The sequence below is a fragment of the Cyprinus carpio genome, chromosome A20 (assembly GCF_018340385.1).
Source record: "Cyprinus carpio isolate SPL01 chromosome A20, ASM1834038v1, whole genome shotgun sequence".
NCBI lineage: Eukaryota > Metazoa > Chordata > Actinopteri > Cypriniformes > Cyprinidae > Cyprinus > Cyprinus carpio.
In genome coordinates, this window is record NC_056591.1 from 9,678,849 (window position 1) to 9,699,688 (window position 20,840).

At 37.9% G+C, this 20,840-nt stretch overlaps 2 protein-coding genes across 8 annotated transcripts; both read left to right on the forward strand.

The window, feature by feature from the left end:
• Window positions 1–309: 309 nt before the first annotated feature.
• On the forward strand, window positions 310–5,540 carry bsnd (barttin CLCNK type accessory subunit beta). The gene is made up of 3 exons (XM_019110923.2): window positions 310–1,451; window positions 1,695–1,777; window positions 4,712–5,540. The coding sequence occupies exons 1-3, from the start codon at window positions 1,275–1,277 to the stop codon at window positions 4,977–4,979; spliced, it is 528 nt and encodes a 175-aa protein (XP_018966468.1). The 5' UTR covers window positions 310–1,274; the 3' UTR covers window positions 4,980–5,540.
• A 2,395-nt stretch (window positions 5,541–7,935) lies between these two features.
• On the forward strand, window positions 7,936–20,459 carry pcsk9 (proprotein convertase subtilisin/kexin type 9). 7 transcript variants are annotated; one of them, XM_042777550.1, is made up of 13 exons: window positions 7,936–8,019; window positions 8,946–9,137; window positions 9,891–10,082; window positions 10,265–10,388; window positions 10,519–10,652; window positions 10,756–10,897; window positions 12,829–13,025; window positions 13,106–13,289; window positions 13,380–13,556; window positions 17,631–17,779; window positions 17,881–18,043; window positions 19,159–19,331; window positions 19,474–20,459. In XM_042777550.1, exons 2-13 carry the CDS (start codon window positions 8,961–8,963, stop codon window positions 19,660–19,662), a joined length of 2,001 nt encoding a protein of 666 aa, XP_042633484.1. In that variant the 5' UTR covers window positions 7,936–8,019; window positions 8,946–8,960; the 3' UTR covers window positions 19,663–20,459. The 7 variants fall into 7 exon arrangements, with proteins under 7 accessions (XP_042633484.1, XP_042633488.1, XP_042633482.1 ...); XM_042777554.1 differs by having other exon boundaries at window positions 7,978–8,119; window positions 19,121–19,331; XM_042777548.1 differs by having other exon boundaries at window positions 7,978–8,119.
• The last annotated feature ends 381 nt before the right edge of the window (window positions 20,460–20,840 follow it).

Sequence of the window (20,840 nt, forward strand, 5' to 3'; positions counted from 1 at the left end):
GAACATACATTAATTTGAAGGCAAAATAAGAGATTAGTTTAAAAACTATTGTTATTTAATATTACACATACACCACCATTCCAGTTTTGGGTGTTTTAAATTTCAAAAACAGTTAAGACAGCAATATTTTGAAATACTATTACAAATTTTAAAAAGTAATTAATTGCTGCAATGGTAAAGCTGAATTTTCAGCATCATTACTCCAGTCTTCAGTATCACATGGTCCTTAAGAGATTATTTTAATATGCTGATTTGATGCGCAAGAAACATTTCTTATTATTATCAATGTTGAAAACAGCCGAGCTGCTTAATATTTTTGTGGAAACCAGCAGTAAAAAAAGGTAAATGTCTTTACTGCTTTTATCAATTTAAAGTCCCTGCTGAATAAAATAATTACTTTCTTTAAAAATAAATAAATAAATAAATCACTCACCCAAAACTTGAATGGTTTTGTTTATTACTGGGCTTGGTGGAAACCCAAACATGAAGTCAAACTGAACAGAACATGAAGGTTAAGATGCTAGGTTATGATTGTAATGCCACTGAGTACCTCTTTATTATCAAGCTGAACCAAATATTGAATTGTGCCTTGATTTTTACTAATTTTTCCTAATGACCAGAACATGTTTTTGAGAATAATTTAGACATTTCTTAATGCATATTATCTTATTTTTCTATATTAATGTTTGACCTACTGTACATTGTTATAAGATATGATATTGAGATTTTTTTTACCTCTCTCTTGAATGTCACTTCCACTGTCACTTTAACAATTCTGTCTTTTTTTCCTTGTGTGTCTTTTTAATAATATATCACATAATGCTGCATAAGTGTGTTTTCAGTTATGTTTTGTCAGTTACACATTGTTAGTATATTACTATAACATGCATAAAAATACAAATACAAATACACCATATAATACAAAAACTGTATTGTTAATTTGTATTTGTTAACCAAAAATATTATCAATCCAAAAGTTTTTGTGTGTTCTTGTTCTGTATTTCTCTTCTACTATATCATTAAGATGCCAGCATTCCTGGAAATGAAAATAGTAAGATTGCTCAAGCCAATGCAACCTTTACCTGGGGGAAGGTCACCTTACTAAGGCCCATTACAGGTTCAATGGTCCAAATCTCGGTTCTCCACTGACCCTGCGTCCTGTCACTCACTCCAGCCTCCACCTCTATGGGGACACATTCATAAAGCTCCACCCTCTCACCGGTACTTTCCTCTGTTAACTAAACATACCACCACTGGACTTCTAAGTTTCCTCCATGGCAGAGAACAAGCCATACCGTTATGGGCTCATCATTCTGGGGATGGCGTTTGTGGCGTTGGGTCTGTTCATGATTTCTGTAGAGAAGCCACAGGTGTTCGCCACGTTCTGCACTGCGGGAGTGATAATGGTGGTTATGGGGACCGTCTGGTCGGTGTGTCAGTGTTACCCCAGGGTAAGGAGGGTGGGCTGTTACCACTGTTTCCTAATAGATGGATTTCATGTTTTATGTTCACTGCAGAGAATCAAGCATGTGCATATAATTTGTCTCTTTGTAGAATTCAAGGTGACAAAACTATGTTGGTGTAGCATGGTAAATAAATGGAGTTGTCAAAGCATAATATCAGATCTTAGGTTATTAATACTCAAAGTTAGAGTTTGAATTGTTTTACATTTGAGTGTTTCACCTGTCCTACAGGTGACTGTCATACTGCCAGATAAAGAAAAGCTCTATGGGGCTGGGAAACAGGACTTGAGTGCTGGAAGCTCAGATGAAAAAAGGTTAGAGTGACCTCTTTACAAACTATTTAAATTTCAGATAAACTGCAAACAACATTAAGAGTTTTGATTGAAAAGCATACATTTGTCAGTGGGAAACAAAATCAATTCAAGAAACTTGTCTGTTTTATGTGTTGTCAATAAATGTGGTTCTCTAGTAAATTTATATTTAAAAAACAAAACAAACAAACAAAACAAACAAAAAATAATTAAATATATATATATATATATATATATATATATATATATATATATATATATTTGGCAACAAGGTGTTTACAAAGCTAATTAAGGATTTTCTAAATAAAGAGAAACACTTTTTTTGTGATTGAATTTACTTTAAGAGTAAAGATAATGCAAATGATCGTCTCCATCACCCTCCATTCATTCATCCAGTCTAATTCAATCTCTTCCTTCTTTCTGTCATTACACTGTGTGTTTGTGTGTTTTCTGAGAGCCCATCAGATTCAAGTCTAAAATCACTTCCTCTGTAACTGGGTTTAGCAGTTGGCTTATTGAATCTTACCAGCCAGAGAATGTAATTACTCTGAATATGATAAGATTATTTTTGGTAAAAAACTTTTAAGAGACAAGGGTTCAACCTTACAACCCAACAGTCTCTAATCTCTCTCTCACGCTCTCTCTCTCAGCATGATCATCACTATTTGATGTAAATTACACTGATAATAGTGAGTTTTAGAATCAGTCTACAAAAAAATTAATCTACCTCCCTGACAAAAAAATTAATAAAATAAAATAAAAATTAGCAACTGGCGTCACTATACTCAAGATCATCCATCTTTATCTCCATTATCAAATCTTTTGTTGACTGACATGTAGACATTTATTTATTTCTTTGCCTTTGTTGCAAAGTGACCAGATTTCTGAACACCGGGAACATTCTATATTTGAGTCAGAATATCATTGAAATCTCATTTGTTATTATCTATGACTATGAATAAAAAAAACAGGGACAATACATTTTTGAATGTTATTGTTTTTAATTGTTGTAGGGTTAATAACTAATTTTTATGACATTTACACTCACTGGCCACTTTATTAGGTACACATCCATGATGCAAATTTCTCGTTCCACCACATCCTAAAGCTGCTCTACTGGATTGAGATCTAGTGACTGTGGAGGCCATTTTAAGTAAAGTGAACTAATTGTCATGTTCAAAAAAAAAAAGTCTGAGATGATTTCAGCTTTGTGACATGGTGCATTATCCTGCTGGAAGTAGCCATCAGAAGACGGGCACACTGTAGCCATAAAGGGATGGACATGGTCAGAAACAATACTCAGGCATGCTCAGTCGTTAAAAAAGGGCCCAAAGTGTGCCAAGAAAATATCCCCTACACAAGAAAATATCCCCCACACCATTACACCACCACCACCACCAGCCTGAACCTTAGATAAAATTCATAACGCATCCATGCTATCATGTTCTTTACACCAAATTCTGACCCTACCATCTGAATGTTGCAGCAGAAATCGAGACTCATCAGACCAGGCAACGCTTGTCCAATCTTCTAGCCTGTGCGAATTGTAGCCTCCATTTCCTTTTCTTAGCTGACAGGAGCGGCACCCGGTGTGGTCTTCTGCTTCTGTAGCCCATCTGCTTCAGGGTTCGACGTGTTGTGCGTTCAGTATTCTGCATACCTTGGTTGTAACAAGTGGTTATTTGAGTTACTGTTGCCTTTCTATCATCTCTAACCAGTCTGCCCATTCTCCTCTGACTTCAACAAGGCATTTTCATCCACACAACTGCCGTTCACTGGATATTTTCTCTTTTTTGGACCATTCTCTGTAAACCCTAGGCTGTAAACCCTAGGCCTGTGAGTGTAGTTTGATTTTTGGTCTTATTTTAATACAGTTGACCAAGAAATCAGTTCATAGTAATCCTTGTAAATAGCAAGGAGTTGAAAACAATATTATATTATTAAAAAAATATGACTTTACCAAAACACATTACAAAAATAAAGCAAAATAAAATTGAGAAGATATAATAAACTTTAAGACATTTTTAACAGGTCCCCATATTTTTGGACCAGTTTTAAAATTTTATTAATTTGGTTCCTGAAATCCATCCTTCTGCTGGGATCAGTATAATCCTGATTTTTTGGATCAAGGGTATCCCAATCTTACTAAAACGTTTGGAACAACAACACAAACTGAAGATTTGTTCCAGATCAAAATCAAGACTGGATTTTTGATCTAATCAGCTATCAGAAAAGGAAATCTTCAAAAGTGACCTTAAAAAGTAATCTGATCAGATTTTGGATTACTTTTGAACAACTGGGCCCAGGTTTTATGTCATTTCAAAGGAATTTCAGCATTTCGGGTCATGTCAAAGGGATAGTTAATTTACTCACTCTCAGGTCATTAAAATGAATTACACACTCTCAGGTCATTAAAATGTATTCAACACAACCTTCAATACAACAGTAAAGAAGATTTTTAGCTGGAACTGTGGTCCTTGGTGATTCATAAAATGCAAGTCAACTACTAGTGTCAATTGAGAGTCCAAAAAAAGGCACCATAAATTTAGCTCTTGACAATATATTTAGGTCTTAAGCAAAACGTTCAGCTGGAAACTGAACATTATTTACAATGAAAAAACCATGCAAAACGAACACAATGGTAACACATACAACCCCAAATAATAATTGTAACTTTTTAAAACATACGTGCATTCACTTGACTTAAATGTCAGCATTGTGTAACTGTAAGTGTGTTGTCATGTGCTGACATTTACATCAAGCGTGTAACTCGTGAACCCAGGTTGGATAGTTATCATGAGAGTGAGTAAATGATGAGAGAACTTTCATTTCTGGGTTAATTGTGTATCCCTTTAATGTGTAAAACGTTTAAAATTAGCATATATATGCACATTGAAATAATGTAGTATAATACTTACACTTATTTTCATGTCACAGTCCAACGAAACCAATAGCAGCTCCTTTGGCTGGCTTCTGTGATGATGAAGTAGAAGAAACATCGACAGATCCAAAACTCCACACAGAGAACAAACACAGGGAGCGTGTCATAGTACTCCAGACATGTCGAAGTTCTCCCAGTGTTCTGGCCTGCTCCAGCACTCCTCTGACAGACAGAAGAACTCCACGAACAGACCCCAACAGAGAGATGTACTATGGGAAAGTGGAAGACTCATGTTACTACACATCTGAGTTGGAGAGTGAATAGTTCCTGTTGATCCTAATGTCCAAATCATCATCTACATATGACTTAAAACAAGATTTGCCAGACACCTATGTAGTAATACTGTTTTTTTTAATAACTTGTACAATAACAAAACATTTATGCATGTAATTTGTCATCACATTTTACATTAGGCTGTTAATTATGTTGATGTCACAAGGTCTGGCCATGATTGTATCAAAAGCATATGATAATAGAATCTCTCTCAGGGAAATAAGGCTGGAAAAAGTTTAGGTGAAGAAATACTCGTGACCATGACTCATGTCACCACGAAGACCAAAGGACACTGAAAGAGGAACTGCCTGGTGTGAAGTTTTTATTTTTTATCTATGATGCTCCTTCAAAAGAGATCCTTTACATTTGAGACAGCACAATAATTATAATTCATTTATGTTTTAGATTATTTAAATGTAGTGCAATGTGTAAAACTGATAATTGTTGAGACAGTTCTAAATATTTTTAGTCATGTAAAAAATGGATTTTGCAATACTGAACAGGGAATCATCTCGGCCACAAAATATAAGTACTCACACACGATAGTTTTTTTTCTGTCATGGTGGGGACTTTCCATTTATGAGGTTCCATTTGTGCCAAAAAGGAGTCAACTGCTTTGTGCTATACATTTCTCCATGTCTTCGGTCAGTGCCTATGTGTTGAGATAAACAAAGAACATACTTATCAACATTCATAAATTTATGTCCTCTTGTTCTGTCATCCACCTTGCCAAACATGTTCTGTCCTTCATAGAAGGCTATTTCCAAATATGGTGTTCCAATTGTGCCAAAAAGTGTAGACTACTTTGTACGATACATTTGTTTGTGACCATTGTTATTGCTGTTGTTTCATTTGTGTTATCTGTTCATGTCGTCCTCCCTGTCATGTGTTCAGATCTGTTTTATGCTATAAGTTACTGCTCTCAGTGAACATCTAGCATTGTATTTTAGAGTTATCCAGGTAAACAAACAGAATTAGACACCCCCTTTATACTGAGCTAATGGTATTTTCTATCCTCTAACCCTAACCATGAACCTCACAAACATTTCTGCATTACACATTATGCAGGTGCTGGTCATATAATTAGAATATCATCAAAAAGTTGATTTATTTCACTAATTCCATTCAACAAGTGAAACTTGTATATTATATTCATTCATTACACACAGACTGATATACTTCAAATGTTTATTTCTTTTAATTTTGATGATTATAACACAACTAAGGAAAATCCCAAATTCAGTATCTCAGAAAATTAGAATATTGTGAAAAGGTTCAATATTGAAGACACCTGGTGCCACACTCTAATCAGTTAATTAACTCAAAACACCTGCAAAGGCCTTTAAATGGTCTTTCATAGTTCTGTATAGGCTACACAATCATGGGGAAGACTGCTGACTTGACAGTTGTCCAAAAGACGACCATTGACACGTTGCACAAGGAGGGCAAGACACAAAAGGTCATTGCAAAAGAGGTTGGCTGTTCACAGAGCTCTGTGTCCAAGAACATTAATAGAGAGGCGAAGGGAAGGAAAAGATGTGGTAGAAAAAAAGTGTACAAGCAATAGGGATAACCGCACCCTGGAGAGGATTGTGAAACTAAACCCATTCAAAAATGTGGGGGAGATTCACAAAGAGTGGACTGCAGCTGGAATCAGTGCTTCAAGAACCACTACGCACAGACGCATGCAAGACATGGGTTTCAGCTGTCGCATTCCTTGTGTCAAGCCACTCTTGAACAACAGACAGCGTCAGAAGCATCTCGCTTCAAAAAGGACTGGACTGCTGCTGAGTGGTCCAAAGTTATGTTCTCTGATGAAAGTCAATTTTGCATTTCCTTTGGAAATCAGGGTCCCAGAGTCTTGAGGAAGAGAGGAGAGGCCCACAATCCACGTTGCTTGAGGTCAAGTGTAAAGTTTCCACAGTCAGTGATGGTTTGGGGTGCCATGTCATCTGCTGGTGTTGGTCCACTGTGTTTTCTGAGGTCCAAGGTCAATGCAGCCATATACCAGGGAGTTTTAGAGCACTTCATGCTTCCTGCTGCTGACCAACTTTATGGAGATTTCATTTTCCAACAGGACTTGGCACCTGCACACAGTGCCAAAGCTACCAGTACCTGGTTTAAGGACCATGGTATCCCTGTTCTTAATTGGCCAGCAAACTCGCCTGACCTTAACCCCATAGAAAATCTATGGGGTATTGTGAAGAGGAAGATGCGATATGCCAGACCCAAGAATGCAGAAGAGCTGAAGGCCACTATCAGAGCAACCGGGCTCTCATAACACCTGAGCAGTACCACAGACTGATCGACTCCATGCCACGCCGCATTGCTGCAGTAATTCAGACAAAAGAAGCCCCAACTAAGTATTGAGTGCTGTACATGCTCATACTTTTCATGTTCATACTTTTCAGTTGGCCAAGATTTCTAAAAATCCTTTCTTTGTATTGGTCTTAAGTAATATTCTAATTTTTCTGAGATACTGAATTTGGGATTTTCCTTAGTTGTCAGTTATAATCATCAAAATTAAAAGAAATAAACATTTGAAATATATCAGTCTGTGTGTAACGAATGAATATAATATACAAGTTTCAGTTTTTGAATGGAATTAGTGAAATCAACTTTTTGATGATATTCTAATTATATGACCAGCACCTGAATATATATTTACCCATGTTTATATGATCCACAGAAGAAAATCTTAGAGTTTTGGAAAAACATAAGGCTGAATAAATGATGACAGATTTTCATTTTTGTGCAAATTATCCTTTTAAACTTTTTGGACAAATGGCTTGCCTTGCATTGTAGGCTTTTCTTTCTTTTCTTGTCTTTTCTTGTCTTGGGTAATTTGAGTCCTAAATATATACAAAACCTAACACACACACACAGGTGAAAACATTCAGCAGTTAGATTATTAATCAAGCATTATTGCTGAAGCCTCTGGCATGTGATTTGCATAATCAGATCGTTTACAAACAGGTGTAGCACGTCATACTGAAAAAGGAATTACATCATCGTTGCTTCTTCAGCAAAGGTTTACCTGCACTTTCGACAGCCCTTGATTCTTGCATTTTTCACACCAAGCGAAATAATTATTGAATAGGCTACTACAATCAGGTTACATGACTGAAAAAGTTAAGTATTCATTATTTTAGATCAGCATTTATCATGGTGTTTTGGGCGCATCTCCTATTTCATTCTTTCTTTTTCCACAAAATGCGTTTTTTCCTTCAGTATGTCTCAACACTGACAAATACAATAGCCATATGGATTGTGTTGTGTTTTGCACGTTTAATCCGACTGCGACTCTTTTAACTGTTTACCAATACCACTATTTGGCCAACAGAGGACGACGTGTATCTATTTTTGGCCCAAGTGATAACATCAGCATCCGATGTGCACGCGCAACTATTTGGCTCTCGCGGACGCGCGCAGGTGACACGTGAGCTCAAGTTCCGTGTAAAAACAGTATTCCTTTCGTCTTTTTTTTTTAAAATAAACTAATAATAATAATAATAATAACAAATAAATAAAAAAATAAAGTTTTACTACAATTAAATTTTAATTGAGTTAATTACAATTTATTTAGATCTATATTTCACAATTCTACCTAACTGACACTTTCATTTTACAGGTTTCATGTTAGGAAATGTTACATGTCTGTGCAGGAATAGTAGGCTAAACGTATAAAATGTGTGTGGGCGGACTGTAATATGACTCCTCTTCTGCTGTATTTATTAACGAGACATCGTTCGATACAAAGACAGTGAAACGTCAGCAGGCCCCACCTCTGCTTCAGTCAGTCAGAGAGATTCAAATGACATGTTAAATGACATGAGGATCCACTTCTGCTTCAGATCTCTCTGCTGCATGCGCCTGCCTTATTATATGACAAACAATAGTGCAGAAGTGAGAATTTTGAGCAATATCACCTGAAACTATTTATTTTATATTGTTTAGATTAGTGTCCACAGAATGAAAAGCGTCGTGACGGTGTGCTGTCTGAGTTTTTTGCTGGGTCTTGTGGCTTTAGTTGAGACTGATGAAGACTACACTGAGGATGAAGAGATGATCCTGTCTCTAATTCTGCAGGATGACACCCAGCCTGAAGCAGAGAGCAGGCCATCCGCCCAGTTTTACAGGTGCACTAAGGTAAGATCACTACCTGCTAAATGAACTAATTAATTGGGATTATTTGTGGGACTGGTAATATTACCTGATATTTTGATATTAACTATAAAAAAAAAAAAAAAAAAAACTAACAAAAATATCTAGTTAAGGAAAATACTTTGGGGGAAAAAATACAAATTCGTAGGACAAATTGCTGCATATTCAAAATGAAATAGGTCCGTTTTCTGGGGCAGCTATATGATTGTTTAGTATTCTGGACATTTGGACTTAATCACATGAAATTTTACTTTTTATGTAAGTAAAAGAAACTATTTTGATATGAAAGGTTTGTTTTCTGTTAATCACGCAAATTTACTATGTCTAAAGCATGCAGATTATTTAATTAATAGGTGCATCAAATGAAGTATAAAAAATCTAATTGATGCATGTATCATTATACATTATAATGTGTGTGTGTATATATATATATATATATATATATATATATAACAAATAACAGTATAGAAATAAAAGATGTTTAAAAGAAAACGAATACATACGTTTCACCTGGTGTAGGACACGAAGTGCGTCATTTTCACATGGTAAATTTTATGTAACTGCCAATAAACTTTGAAATGTTTTATTAGTTGTGTAGAACCACTCGGACGTAGTCCTGAGAAGGGTTGCCATATGCCAAGAAAGTCTAAAATAAACGTGCTGTATCTGTGGAACGTCTGGAATGAGGAGGTTATCAAAATCAGTGCGAATCAAATGCCCTACGTGTTTTACGCACAGGACGCATGGCGCATGCCGGGTCAGTATATAGTGGTGATGCGGAAAGGAACGCACGTGAACCAGGTGGAGCGCACCGCGCGCAGACTCCGAGCAAAAGCAGCCAAACGCGGATATCTGATCGAAATACTGCAGACTTATTCGGGAGCTTTCCACGGGTTTCTGGTGAAAATGAGCAGCGATGTTCTCCACATGGTAATTTGCAAACATTATTACATAACGTTTCATATTTTATATTTAATAATGTTTGAACTGTCTGATGGACTAAAAAAAAGAAAACAAGTACTGGAATTACAATAATTCTAAAAAAAAAAAAAAAAAAAAAAAAAAAAACACATTGCCTGTCTTCTTCATTCCATTACCTTTGTTTTTGGCAGGCAGTAAAGCTGCCCCATGTGGAATACATTGAAGAGGATTCTTCCATTTTTGCCCAGAGCATCCCATGGAACCTGCAGCGCATCCTTCAAAACAAACATGAGAGTGGAAAATACTCACCACCCAGTGAGCTAAAGTTTTTTTCCCCTTTCGCACTTTTCTTTTGCACAGTAAAGGTTTTTTTTTTTTATTAATTTTTTTTCTTTACTGGTAATAAAGTACTTGACCTGTTGAGCTGTAATGCTTGTCTATGCAGATGACGGAGCAAAGGTGGGAGTGTATCTTTTGGACACAAGCGTTCAAGTGACTCATCGTGAGATTGAGGACAGGGTGATGGTGACGGACTTCAACAGTGTGCCAGAGGAGGATGGGGTCAGAGTTCACAGACAGGTAGTTGAATGTAAAAAAAAAAAATGTTCATATGACAACTGAACAGTTTTTATAGCTAATGAGAAGCGTATGTCCATCACTCCCTGTGGTCTTCTGCCCACAGACTAGTCAGTGTGACAGTCACGGCACACACATAGCAGGTGTGGTCAGTGGACGGGACTCGGGTGTAGCTCGAGGTGCCAGTGTAAACAGTGTCCGAGTGTTAAACTGCCAAGGCAAGGGTACTGTGTCAGGAGCTTTGGCAGGTAAACCAAAACATAAATTATTGTATATATAACTAATATACATACAAATTTATTTGCCATTTAATTATATATACACACACCCACACACACACACATACATACAGGTGCATCTCAATAAATTAGAATGTCATGGAAAACTTCATTTATTTCAGTAATTCAACTTAAATTGTGAAACTTGTGTATTAAATAAATCCAGTGCACACAGACTGAAGTAGTTTAAGTCTTTGGTTATTTTAATTGTGATCATTTTGGCTCACATTTAACAAAAACCTACCAATTCACTGTCTCAACAAATTAGAATACTTCATAAGACCAATTTAAAAAAAAAAAAAATTTTTTAGTGAATCATTGGCCTTCTGGAAAGTATGTTCTCAATACTTGGTAGGGGCTCCTTTTGCTTTAATTACTGCCTCAATTCGGCGTGGCCTGGAGGTGATCAGTTTGTGGCACTGCTGAGGTGTTATGGAAGCCCAGGTTTCTTTGACAGTGGCCTTCAGCTCATCTGCATTTTTTGGTCTCTTGTTTCTCATTTTCCTCTTGACAATACCCTATAGATTCTCTATGGGTTTCAGGTCTGGTGATTTTGCTGGCCAGTCAAGCACACCAACACCATGGTCATTTAACCAACTTTTGGTGCTTTCAGCAGTGTGGGCAGGTGCCAAATCCTGCTGGAAAATGAAATCAGCATCTTCAAAAAGCTGGTCAGCAGAAGGAAGCTTGAAGTGCTCCACAAATCTTGGTAAACAGGTGCAGTGACTTTGGTTTTCCAAAAAACACAATGGCCTAACACCAGCAGATGACATTGCACCCAAAATCATCACAGACTGTGGAAACTTAACACTGGACTCCAAGCAACTTTCTGTTAACATGCATGGATACAGCACTCTGTGAACAGCCAGGTTCTTTGGCAATGAATGTTTGTGACTTACCCTCCTTGTGAAGGGTCAATGATTGTCTGCTGGACAACTGTCAGATCAGCAGTCTTCCCCATGATTGTCTAGTGAACCAAACTGAGAGACCATTTTGAAGGCTCAGGAAACCTTTGCAGGTGTTTTGAGTTGATTAGCTGATTGGCATGTCACCATATTCTAATTTGTTGAGACAGTGAATTGGTGGGTTTTAGTTAAATGTGAACCAAAATCATCACAATTAAAAGAATCAAAGGCTTAAACTACTCCAGTCTGTGTACATTGAATTTATTTAATACATAAGTTTCACAATTTGAGTTGAATTACTAAAATGAACTTTTCCACAACATAATAATTTGAGATGCACCTGTATATGTACACACACAAACACTGGCCACTTTATTAGGTACATCTTGTTCATACTTTAGAACTCCCTTAATTCTTCATGGCACAGATTCAACAACGTGCTGGAAAAATTTCTCAGAGATTTGGGTTCATAGTGACATTTCACATCCACATGTGAATCTCAGATTTCATACTTTGTCAACAAATCTGCAGCAGATTCACATCCACGTGAGATTCACATCCATGATGGGTACCTGTCACAAGATGGGTACACTGTAGTCATAAAGAGATTGACATGGTCAGCAATAATACTTAGGTATACTCATCTTTTTCAGATCATTCTCTGCAAACCCTATAGATCACAGTAGATTTGCAGTTTCTGAAATACTCAGACCATCCAATCTGGCACCAACAACCATGCAATGTTCAAAGAGACTTAAATCACCTTTCTTCCCCATATTGATGCTTGGATTGAACTTCAGCAGATCATCTTGACCATGTCTAGATGCATCGAGTTACTGCCATTTGATTGGCTGATTAAATATTTACATTAAAAAGCACTGAACAGGTGTACCTAATAAAGAAGGCATATAGTACTGACATATTTTACATTTTTTATGAACTATCCTTTAGAAGATCTCTGCAGAATTTGCATTAATTGACCCAACTTTGTTGCAGGTCTGGAGTATATCCAGTCATCTCTGATGTCTCAGCCTATCAGACCTGTGATTGTACTGCTGCCATTTGTAGGGGGATTTAGTCGTACACTCAACGCTGCCTGCAGGAAAATGGTGGAATCTGGCACAGTGCTTATTGCTGCAGCTGGTAACTACAACGATGATGCTTGTCTGTACTCACCAGCCTCAGAGCCAGAGGTACAATGGATTGAATCCTTCAGAAAAGCAATTTCTTGTCAATATATTAGTTTTTGACATCATTTGGTCCACCACTGCAGGTGATAACAGTAGGGGCCGTTAATTTTGCTGACCAGCCCTTGAGCACTGGGACGACAGGCACCAATGTGGGCCGCTGCGTGGATGTGTTCGCACCTGGTGATGACATCATCAGTGCTTCCAGCGATTGCTCCACCTGCTTCACCACCAAGAGCGGAACATCACAAGCAGCAGCACATGTTGCTGGTTAGCACACACTTGCCAGATCTATGACATTTTATTTTATCACTCTGTCCATACCCCTCTGAGACCTCTGTGGTCTGTGTGTTTTTTCAGGTATAGCAGCTGTGCTTCTAAATCTGAGTCCAAACTCCAGCTCTGCTGAGCTTCTGCAGCAGCTCCTCCATCATTCAGTCAGACAGGTCATTAACCCAGAGTCTCTGCCACTGAACCACCGTCTCACTACACCCAACATGGTGGCCGCCCTGCCCGACTCGACTTCCACACTCATAGGTCAGAGTTCACAAGGAATTAAATTTAAATGACTCAACACTGTGGCTTGATGAGCAACATCAGTAATAGTCTTGACTGAAAATACAGTGTGATGATGATTTTAATACTGTAATCAGCAATAAATTTATAACAATGCAATATAACCACCTTATTTAATAATAATATCATTTTTTTATTCAACACTAGAATTAGCATATTACAATAATTTTTGAATATAATGTATTGTAATGTACTGTAATATAATATAATAAATCTTATTTTAGCACTTTTGATATACTATTAAAGTTTTTGTTAATTTTTTTTAATAAAGTCTTAAAACTTTAGTTAAATATTTTAGTAAAAATGTATGTAGTTTTTAAAAAAATGTCTACATAGTTTTTATTATTTTATTAATTAGTTTTAGTTGATTTAGTTTTAGTTATTTTAGTACTTCATATTAAACTAACAAAATGTTGCCTTGCCAACTAGCAACTTGGCAGCTTTTTAAAAATATTTTATTTCAGTCAAAGTATATTTTGTTTCAAGTTAACAAAATTACCCTGAATTTATAATATAAAATAATATAATATAATATATAGATATTACTACAATATAGGTAAATGAGCAATATCATAAGAAAAACACTGATATACAGCAAAGTTACATATAATATAACGTCTCTGGTTACATCGATAACCTCGGTTCCCCTGAAAAGAGGGAACGAAACACTGCTTGCTTACACTTGGTGGTTATCCCTCTCCTCTCAAATACTGAAGCTTGATTGCATCGTGCCAGCAAATTTTATCGCCCAATTACGCTCAAGTGCTCAAACTAGGGGTGGAGCCACTCACTATATAGGCCGACTAAAGCGTCATTATCTTAGAATCTTTTGACTGTTCGAACAGTTACTAGACTACTACTCCATAGGGCACTCAGGGGGAAAAAATGCCCTCCAGCTTGAGCCGAGTGGGACTATAAGCACATCACTACACATAGACTGGCCACAGGCCATGTACATGGGCCATTCTCCTAACCCTAAGGTTGTGGGTTCGAGTCTTGGGCCAGCAATACCACGACTGAGGTGCCCTTGAGCAAGGCACCGAACCCCTAACTGCTCCCCGGGTGCCGCAGCGTAAATGGCTGCCTACTGCTCCGGGTGTGTGTTCACGGTGTGTATGTGTGTTCAATGCTGTGTGTGTGCACTCTGGATGTGTTAAATGAATTCTGAGTATGGGTCACCATACTTGGCTGTATGTCACGTTACATAATCACATAATTAAGTCACATAACACACATGCAGCATATACCACTTGATACATAAGAAAAAAACAGCACACTTACTGCCGTCAATAACCTCATGCATGTAGAGAGTCGCAGACTATAATATACCATTATAGACATGCCTTGGGTCCACCGGATCTAGTCGAAAACCACCCTGATCGACTGGGGGCATGGCCAGGTGCAGGCAGCAACCAATACCAAGCTGTAGATCCATCACTGCACAGACAGAACAAGTGGTGCGAATGATGGAATCTCCAGGTTGTAAAATCTGGCAAAGGTGTCTTATGAAGACCATCCTGCTGCAAGACAAATATCCTGAATCGACATACCTTTTGCCCAGGCCCACAACAAAGCCATTTTTCTAGTGGGTGTGTCGCTGGCTCTGAATTCTGAGGAACAAACGCCTGTAGCATGATGACTTGTGCTCTAAACAATGAAGAAAGCACTTTAGGTACATACCCCCGTTTAGGCTGCAGTCTGACCATACAGTCATCCTTACCGAACTCCATACATGCAGTGCTCGTAGACGGCGCATATAAATCGCCCAACCTCTTACTACATGCCAGAGCGAGCAAGAGCGCCGCCTTTTTAACAAAAGCACCTTCGATTCTGCCAAAAGCAGTGGCTCAAAGGGTGGCTCAGAGAGTGCACTAAGCACCAAGGACAGGTCCCAGACTGGTACCATATTAGAGCGAAAGGGACGCAACCTCTGCGCTCCTCTTAAAAACCCGTCACCAGATGATGCCTACCGACCGAGCGATCACTGATAGGTAAATGAAAAGCCAAAATAGCAGCCACATACACTTTTAGAGTAGATGGCCTGCGTCCAGCATCCAAGCAGTCCTGCAGAAACTATAGAATGACAGACACATCACTGGGTCTTCATCTCTCGTCCTATACCATGAAGCGAAAACTTAAATGTTGCTGTGGATCTGGCACAACACTTGAGAGACGGGGCCCCATCTTCTTTGGGTACCGGATCTGCCTCACCTTCGGTCTCACGGCTGGCTCCAGATCCACCCTTGCTCTTTCCGAGGAAGAAGTAGGTGGTGGTTTTTCACTCCTCCGGAAACTGCCCACAGCCTCACCAAACAGGCTGAGAGACCGAACTTGATAGGGAATGTGATGAAACTTTGCCCTCAGCCAAAACTATTTGCTCTCGAAATAAATAATAGATTAATGAGACCAAAGGCTGGCCGTTAGAATTACCCAAAACAAATTATATCTCATGTTTTACCACTATAGAGACACCAGAGCCAGCAGCAAATTTCAGAAGATCCGGCCGAGATAAGGCTGCTTTCGGTGGGTTCATGAGTGCTGAATGGCCGCTTAATGCCCTGGAGCTAACATCTCCGAAAGTGTCAAAGCAAATTTTCAAATAGACGTTATATTTATTAACAAACCGCATATCTGAAGTCTAAACAAGTATATTCTCATCCAAAAAACTCTTAAAATGTCATTCTGTGACAATAAAAGTTATAGTGAATTTGGGCGTCTGCCATGACACTCGCTGTGAGAAATATGGCAAGCGGAGGGATTCAAACAGTGAAATGGTTGGAGGACTTCTGTTATCACTCTGTTCAGGAGTTCTGTTTGGTTCAATTAAAACGAACCCTGGTGCGATTTGCTCTGTTAGTGCGGTTCATCTGAGTAAGTGTGAATGCTGCCATCCGAGCCCTGGTGCGCACCAAACAAGCTGACCGAGACTGCTAAAAAGATGGGTCTCGGTCCGCTTCCAAACAAACTCTGGTGCCATGGACCAAATACTTCTAAACAAACCAAAAACAGGAAGTAATGACAATATGCAATGCTATGTGACATGATTTGACTATGCGGAATGAGCGGTGTATCCAAAACAAAATGAGCAGAGAGCAAACGTGGAGCAATGAAGATGTAAAGTGCCTTTTATGAGCTTTTCGTGAGTTCGCAGATGGTGAAAATAAAATCATAAATACACGCGCTTAGTCCAACAGACGACATTAGGTGTGTTCAACTTAAAGCGGCACTGAGCAGACAGATCGGTGAATGGTTATTTTGACGTCATACCGTCGGATCTATGCAGTGCTACTTTAAGTCGAACATAGCTTTTGTTTGGGGTGTTCGGTTAGTTCCGTCACGAAATATAAGTAATTTAACCCGTCCAGTCAGGTTGTGAATGTATAACTATGCCTTTAGGTTTGGTATCTTTAGGTTCGCTGTCAAAAATGGCAGTGTGAATGCTCAGCGGACCAGGACCAAATGTATCATCTTCTTTTTTGGTCCGGAACAAACAAACCAAGAGAACCGACCTACAAGCGTGAACACACCTAATTATCGCACTCTCATCAGCCAATCCGATTTGAGAACCAGAAAGAACTAGTATGTAATATTAACCTTTAATTTATTTATTACAGTAATTAGCAGACTGCAATGAATTTGTAGATAATATAAACCTTATTAATATTTAATAATATTAAACTTTAATACTGTTTAGAAGACAGTTTATAATATAATAATAATCTTATAAATATTTGTTATTAATATGAATCATATTTATTGTTTTCCTTTACTATTTGCATACTAATTGTGTATTTATTAGTGACTTTGATCATAACATACTGTACATACAACTGCATGATGAATTGCATTTTATTCTTCCCTGGAACGGTTTAACTTCCAAAATAGTCTTAAATGGTTTTAGGTAGTCTGTTACTGGCTCAAGCTAGTTTAGTTGGTTATTTTTCCAGGTAAAATTTAAACAGTATTAACAATGTCCAAAACGTATTGGAAACCAGTAAGGTAATTTTAACTCTGCATATCTGTGTTTTCTTACAGGAGAGGATCTGCTCTGTAGATCCGTTTGGTCTGAGAGGTCAGCTGTTAAAGGTTTGGCCACAACTACAGCCCGCTGTCGCCACGGTGAAGAGATGCTGAGCTGCTCCAGTTTCTCACAAAATGGAGCAAGAGCTGGAGAAAGAGTGGAGGTGATTAGCAGAGAAAGTTTGTTTTGATTGCTCAAAAAATATAAATGTTTTAATTGTCAACCTAATGTAGTTTTTGCTCAAAGTAATTTCCTTTCTGACAGGAGAGAGATGGGCAGAAAGAGTGTGTTGCTGTCAATGGGAATGGAGGGCATGGTGTGTTCGCTGTAGCGCGCTGCTGCACAGGCCATAAAGCTCAGTGCCAGATGTTAGAGAGTCCCAAGAGAGGCGAGGATGCAGAATGTCCTCCAGACTACCAGCTGACAGGTGACAGATGGTTTCACACTGCAGCGTTTTTCACAAACTCAGGAAATTTTAATTAATTAATGGAATGTTCTGGGTTCAGTGGAAGCTAAAGTCTGTTGACTTTTGGTAAATTACCAGACAATAATATGGAAATGTCCATAAAAGTTATTTTATAAAAAAATCTGTTAATAAAAAAAAATATGGTTCAGAATATTAATATTAATAAAATAACATTTTATTTAGACATTTTAATACCTTTTTATTTCTTGTAACTTTTTAATGAGCTTTTATTTTGAAATAGTTCACACAAAAATTAGTGTACTCACCTTCAGGCCATCCAAGATGTAGATGAGTTTGTTTCTTCATCAAAACAGATTTGGAGAAATGTAGCAATGGATCCTCTGCAGTGAATGGGTGCCATCAGAATGAGAGTCCAAACAGCTGATAAAAACATCACAATAATCCACAAGTAATCCACACCTCTCCAGTCCATCAATTAACATCTCGTGAAGCGAAAAGCGGTATATTTTTAAGAATCAAATCTATAATTAGGACGTTTTAACTTTAAACCATCGCTTCTGGCCAAAATAGCCTACAAGCCTATAATGTGTAATAATGCTTCATTCAGTGAAGAAGTCCATCTGTTTTGGACTGTTTTCACAACATATTTCTCTCCTGATTCAGACGAGACGACTTTTCACTGGAGCATTATTATCAATAGAGAGATGCGTGACATATTTGTTTCTTACAATGACATAGCTTTCCGCTTCACAATACGCTAATTGATGGACTGTAGTCGTGTGGATTACTTGTGGATTATTCTGATGTTGTAGTCAGCTGTTTGGACTCTCATTCTGATGGCACCCATTCAGTGCAGAGTATCCATTGGTGAGCAATTGATGTAATGCTAAATTTCTCCAGTTGGAAGAAACAAACTCATCTAGATCTTAGATGGCCTGAGGGTGATTCAATTTTCATTTTTGGGTGAACTTTTCCTTTAAATCACTTAATGAGCAAAGTTTCTGTTGTCACTGCAGCTGAAAATTCATTTGAATTGAGTTCTATATGCTTAACTTCATGACAACGTATTTGTTTCAGTGTACATTTATGTACACAACTGTCATCTTTCCCTGCAGGCTGCAGTTCTTCCTCTTCATCTGGCCATGTATCAGACTCTGATCTACCTCTACATGGCAGCCGTAGGGCATGTCCTGCTAAAAGGGGTGAAATGTCATACGCATCCTGCTGCCACACATCCTCTCTGGAGTGCCGGCTGATAGAACACAACCCCACAGGTCTCAGCGAGCAGGTGACCTACTCTCACAAGAAATTTCCATCGACTCAAAAATAAAAACTAATTCAAAGCTTTTAACATTTATAACAGTTGCAGTTTAAACTTGATTTGGTGTATCTGATCACTGAGCAGCACTAACCTGCGTCATTTCTTTCAGGTGGAGGTTTCATGTGAGGACTCGTGGACACTGACAGGCTGTCAGGGTCTGTCGGATGGTTCTGGTGTTCGCGGGGCATTTGCTTTGGGAAACACCTGTGTAGTTCACACGTCTGGAGGAGATAAAGGGGCTGCTGCCATCGCCACCTGCTGCAGGCACCGCCCATCCCACCAGCTGTCTGACCACTGAGGGATATGCGTTACTCTTTTGTCACTTCTCTAAATACGTAGCCATGAATATGACTTCTATAACACATATAATAGTAGGAGGTGTTACACAAGTGAGATCAGTCCTGTCACGTTGCAATATTACGTGACAGAAAAGTGCATTGTAACCAGTTCTGGATATAAGCATATCTAATCTAGACACTCAACAAGTGGCACTATAAGAGTTAAACCACTTTGAAAGGCCTTTAAACCGCGAAACATGCATCAGTGTATTAATATTAGAATTCTGATAATTATATTCGTTATGGCTATGAAAATTCTATACTACTTTAAATAATAATAATAAAAAACACTAAAAATTTTAATCAATTTAATTTTGAGATTTGCTAAAAATTACATTTGACAGTGGTAAAGCCAGCATTTGATGACAGCTAATGACAGCTGTGTGTATGAAATATACAATATAAGCCAATATATTTAAAATAAGTTCCAATACTTTGACTGTACTTAAACCAGCACTTTTCATTTAGATATTTACACATATTCTGAATTAAAAAAAGAGATCTATTTTCACTATTTTTGGCAAGCGCGTTATCTACTATTATGCATGTGCACTGTGTATAAGAGTGTACTTCTTTTTATAAATGTATATTTTTATATTACAAACTTTGACAACTTCATGTAATGGTCTAAAATCAGCTTGACACGTACAAAATCACACAGTCTGAAAAGTTGTGCATTCCAGTTTTTCCTTTTTTATATCAAATGTTTTCATTGTCAAACTCTGATGTACAAATTAAAATGTGGTTTTAACATGCATTAACAGATTCCTTTACACATCATACACACTCGCAGCAGAAATGACATCACAGATCTACCGAGTGGTTGGTACAGCATCTACAGGTGTAGGAAAGGTTAAAAAAGATTGATTGGAGGGAGGAGGATCAGGATTTGTTGATAGTTTTAACACACCCTGTTCACTCAAGTACACCATATTTCAAAGACTCTACAGCACTGAGTATATACTGTAATCCCACCGTATCTTACCGGCTCCTTTAGTGAAAACCTAAGCAGGCAGTTGAGCTGAAATTAGTGTGATATCTTTGCAAATGTGCATATTTCAGCAAAATAAGAAAGACGTCTTGTGTTTAGGCATTGATCTGATGAATTCTCTCCGAAATTGTAACTGAACACTGTGCC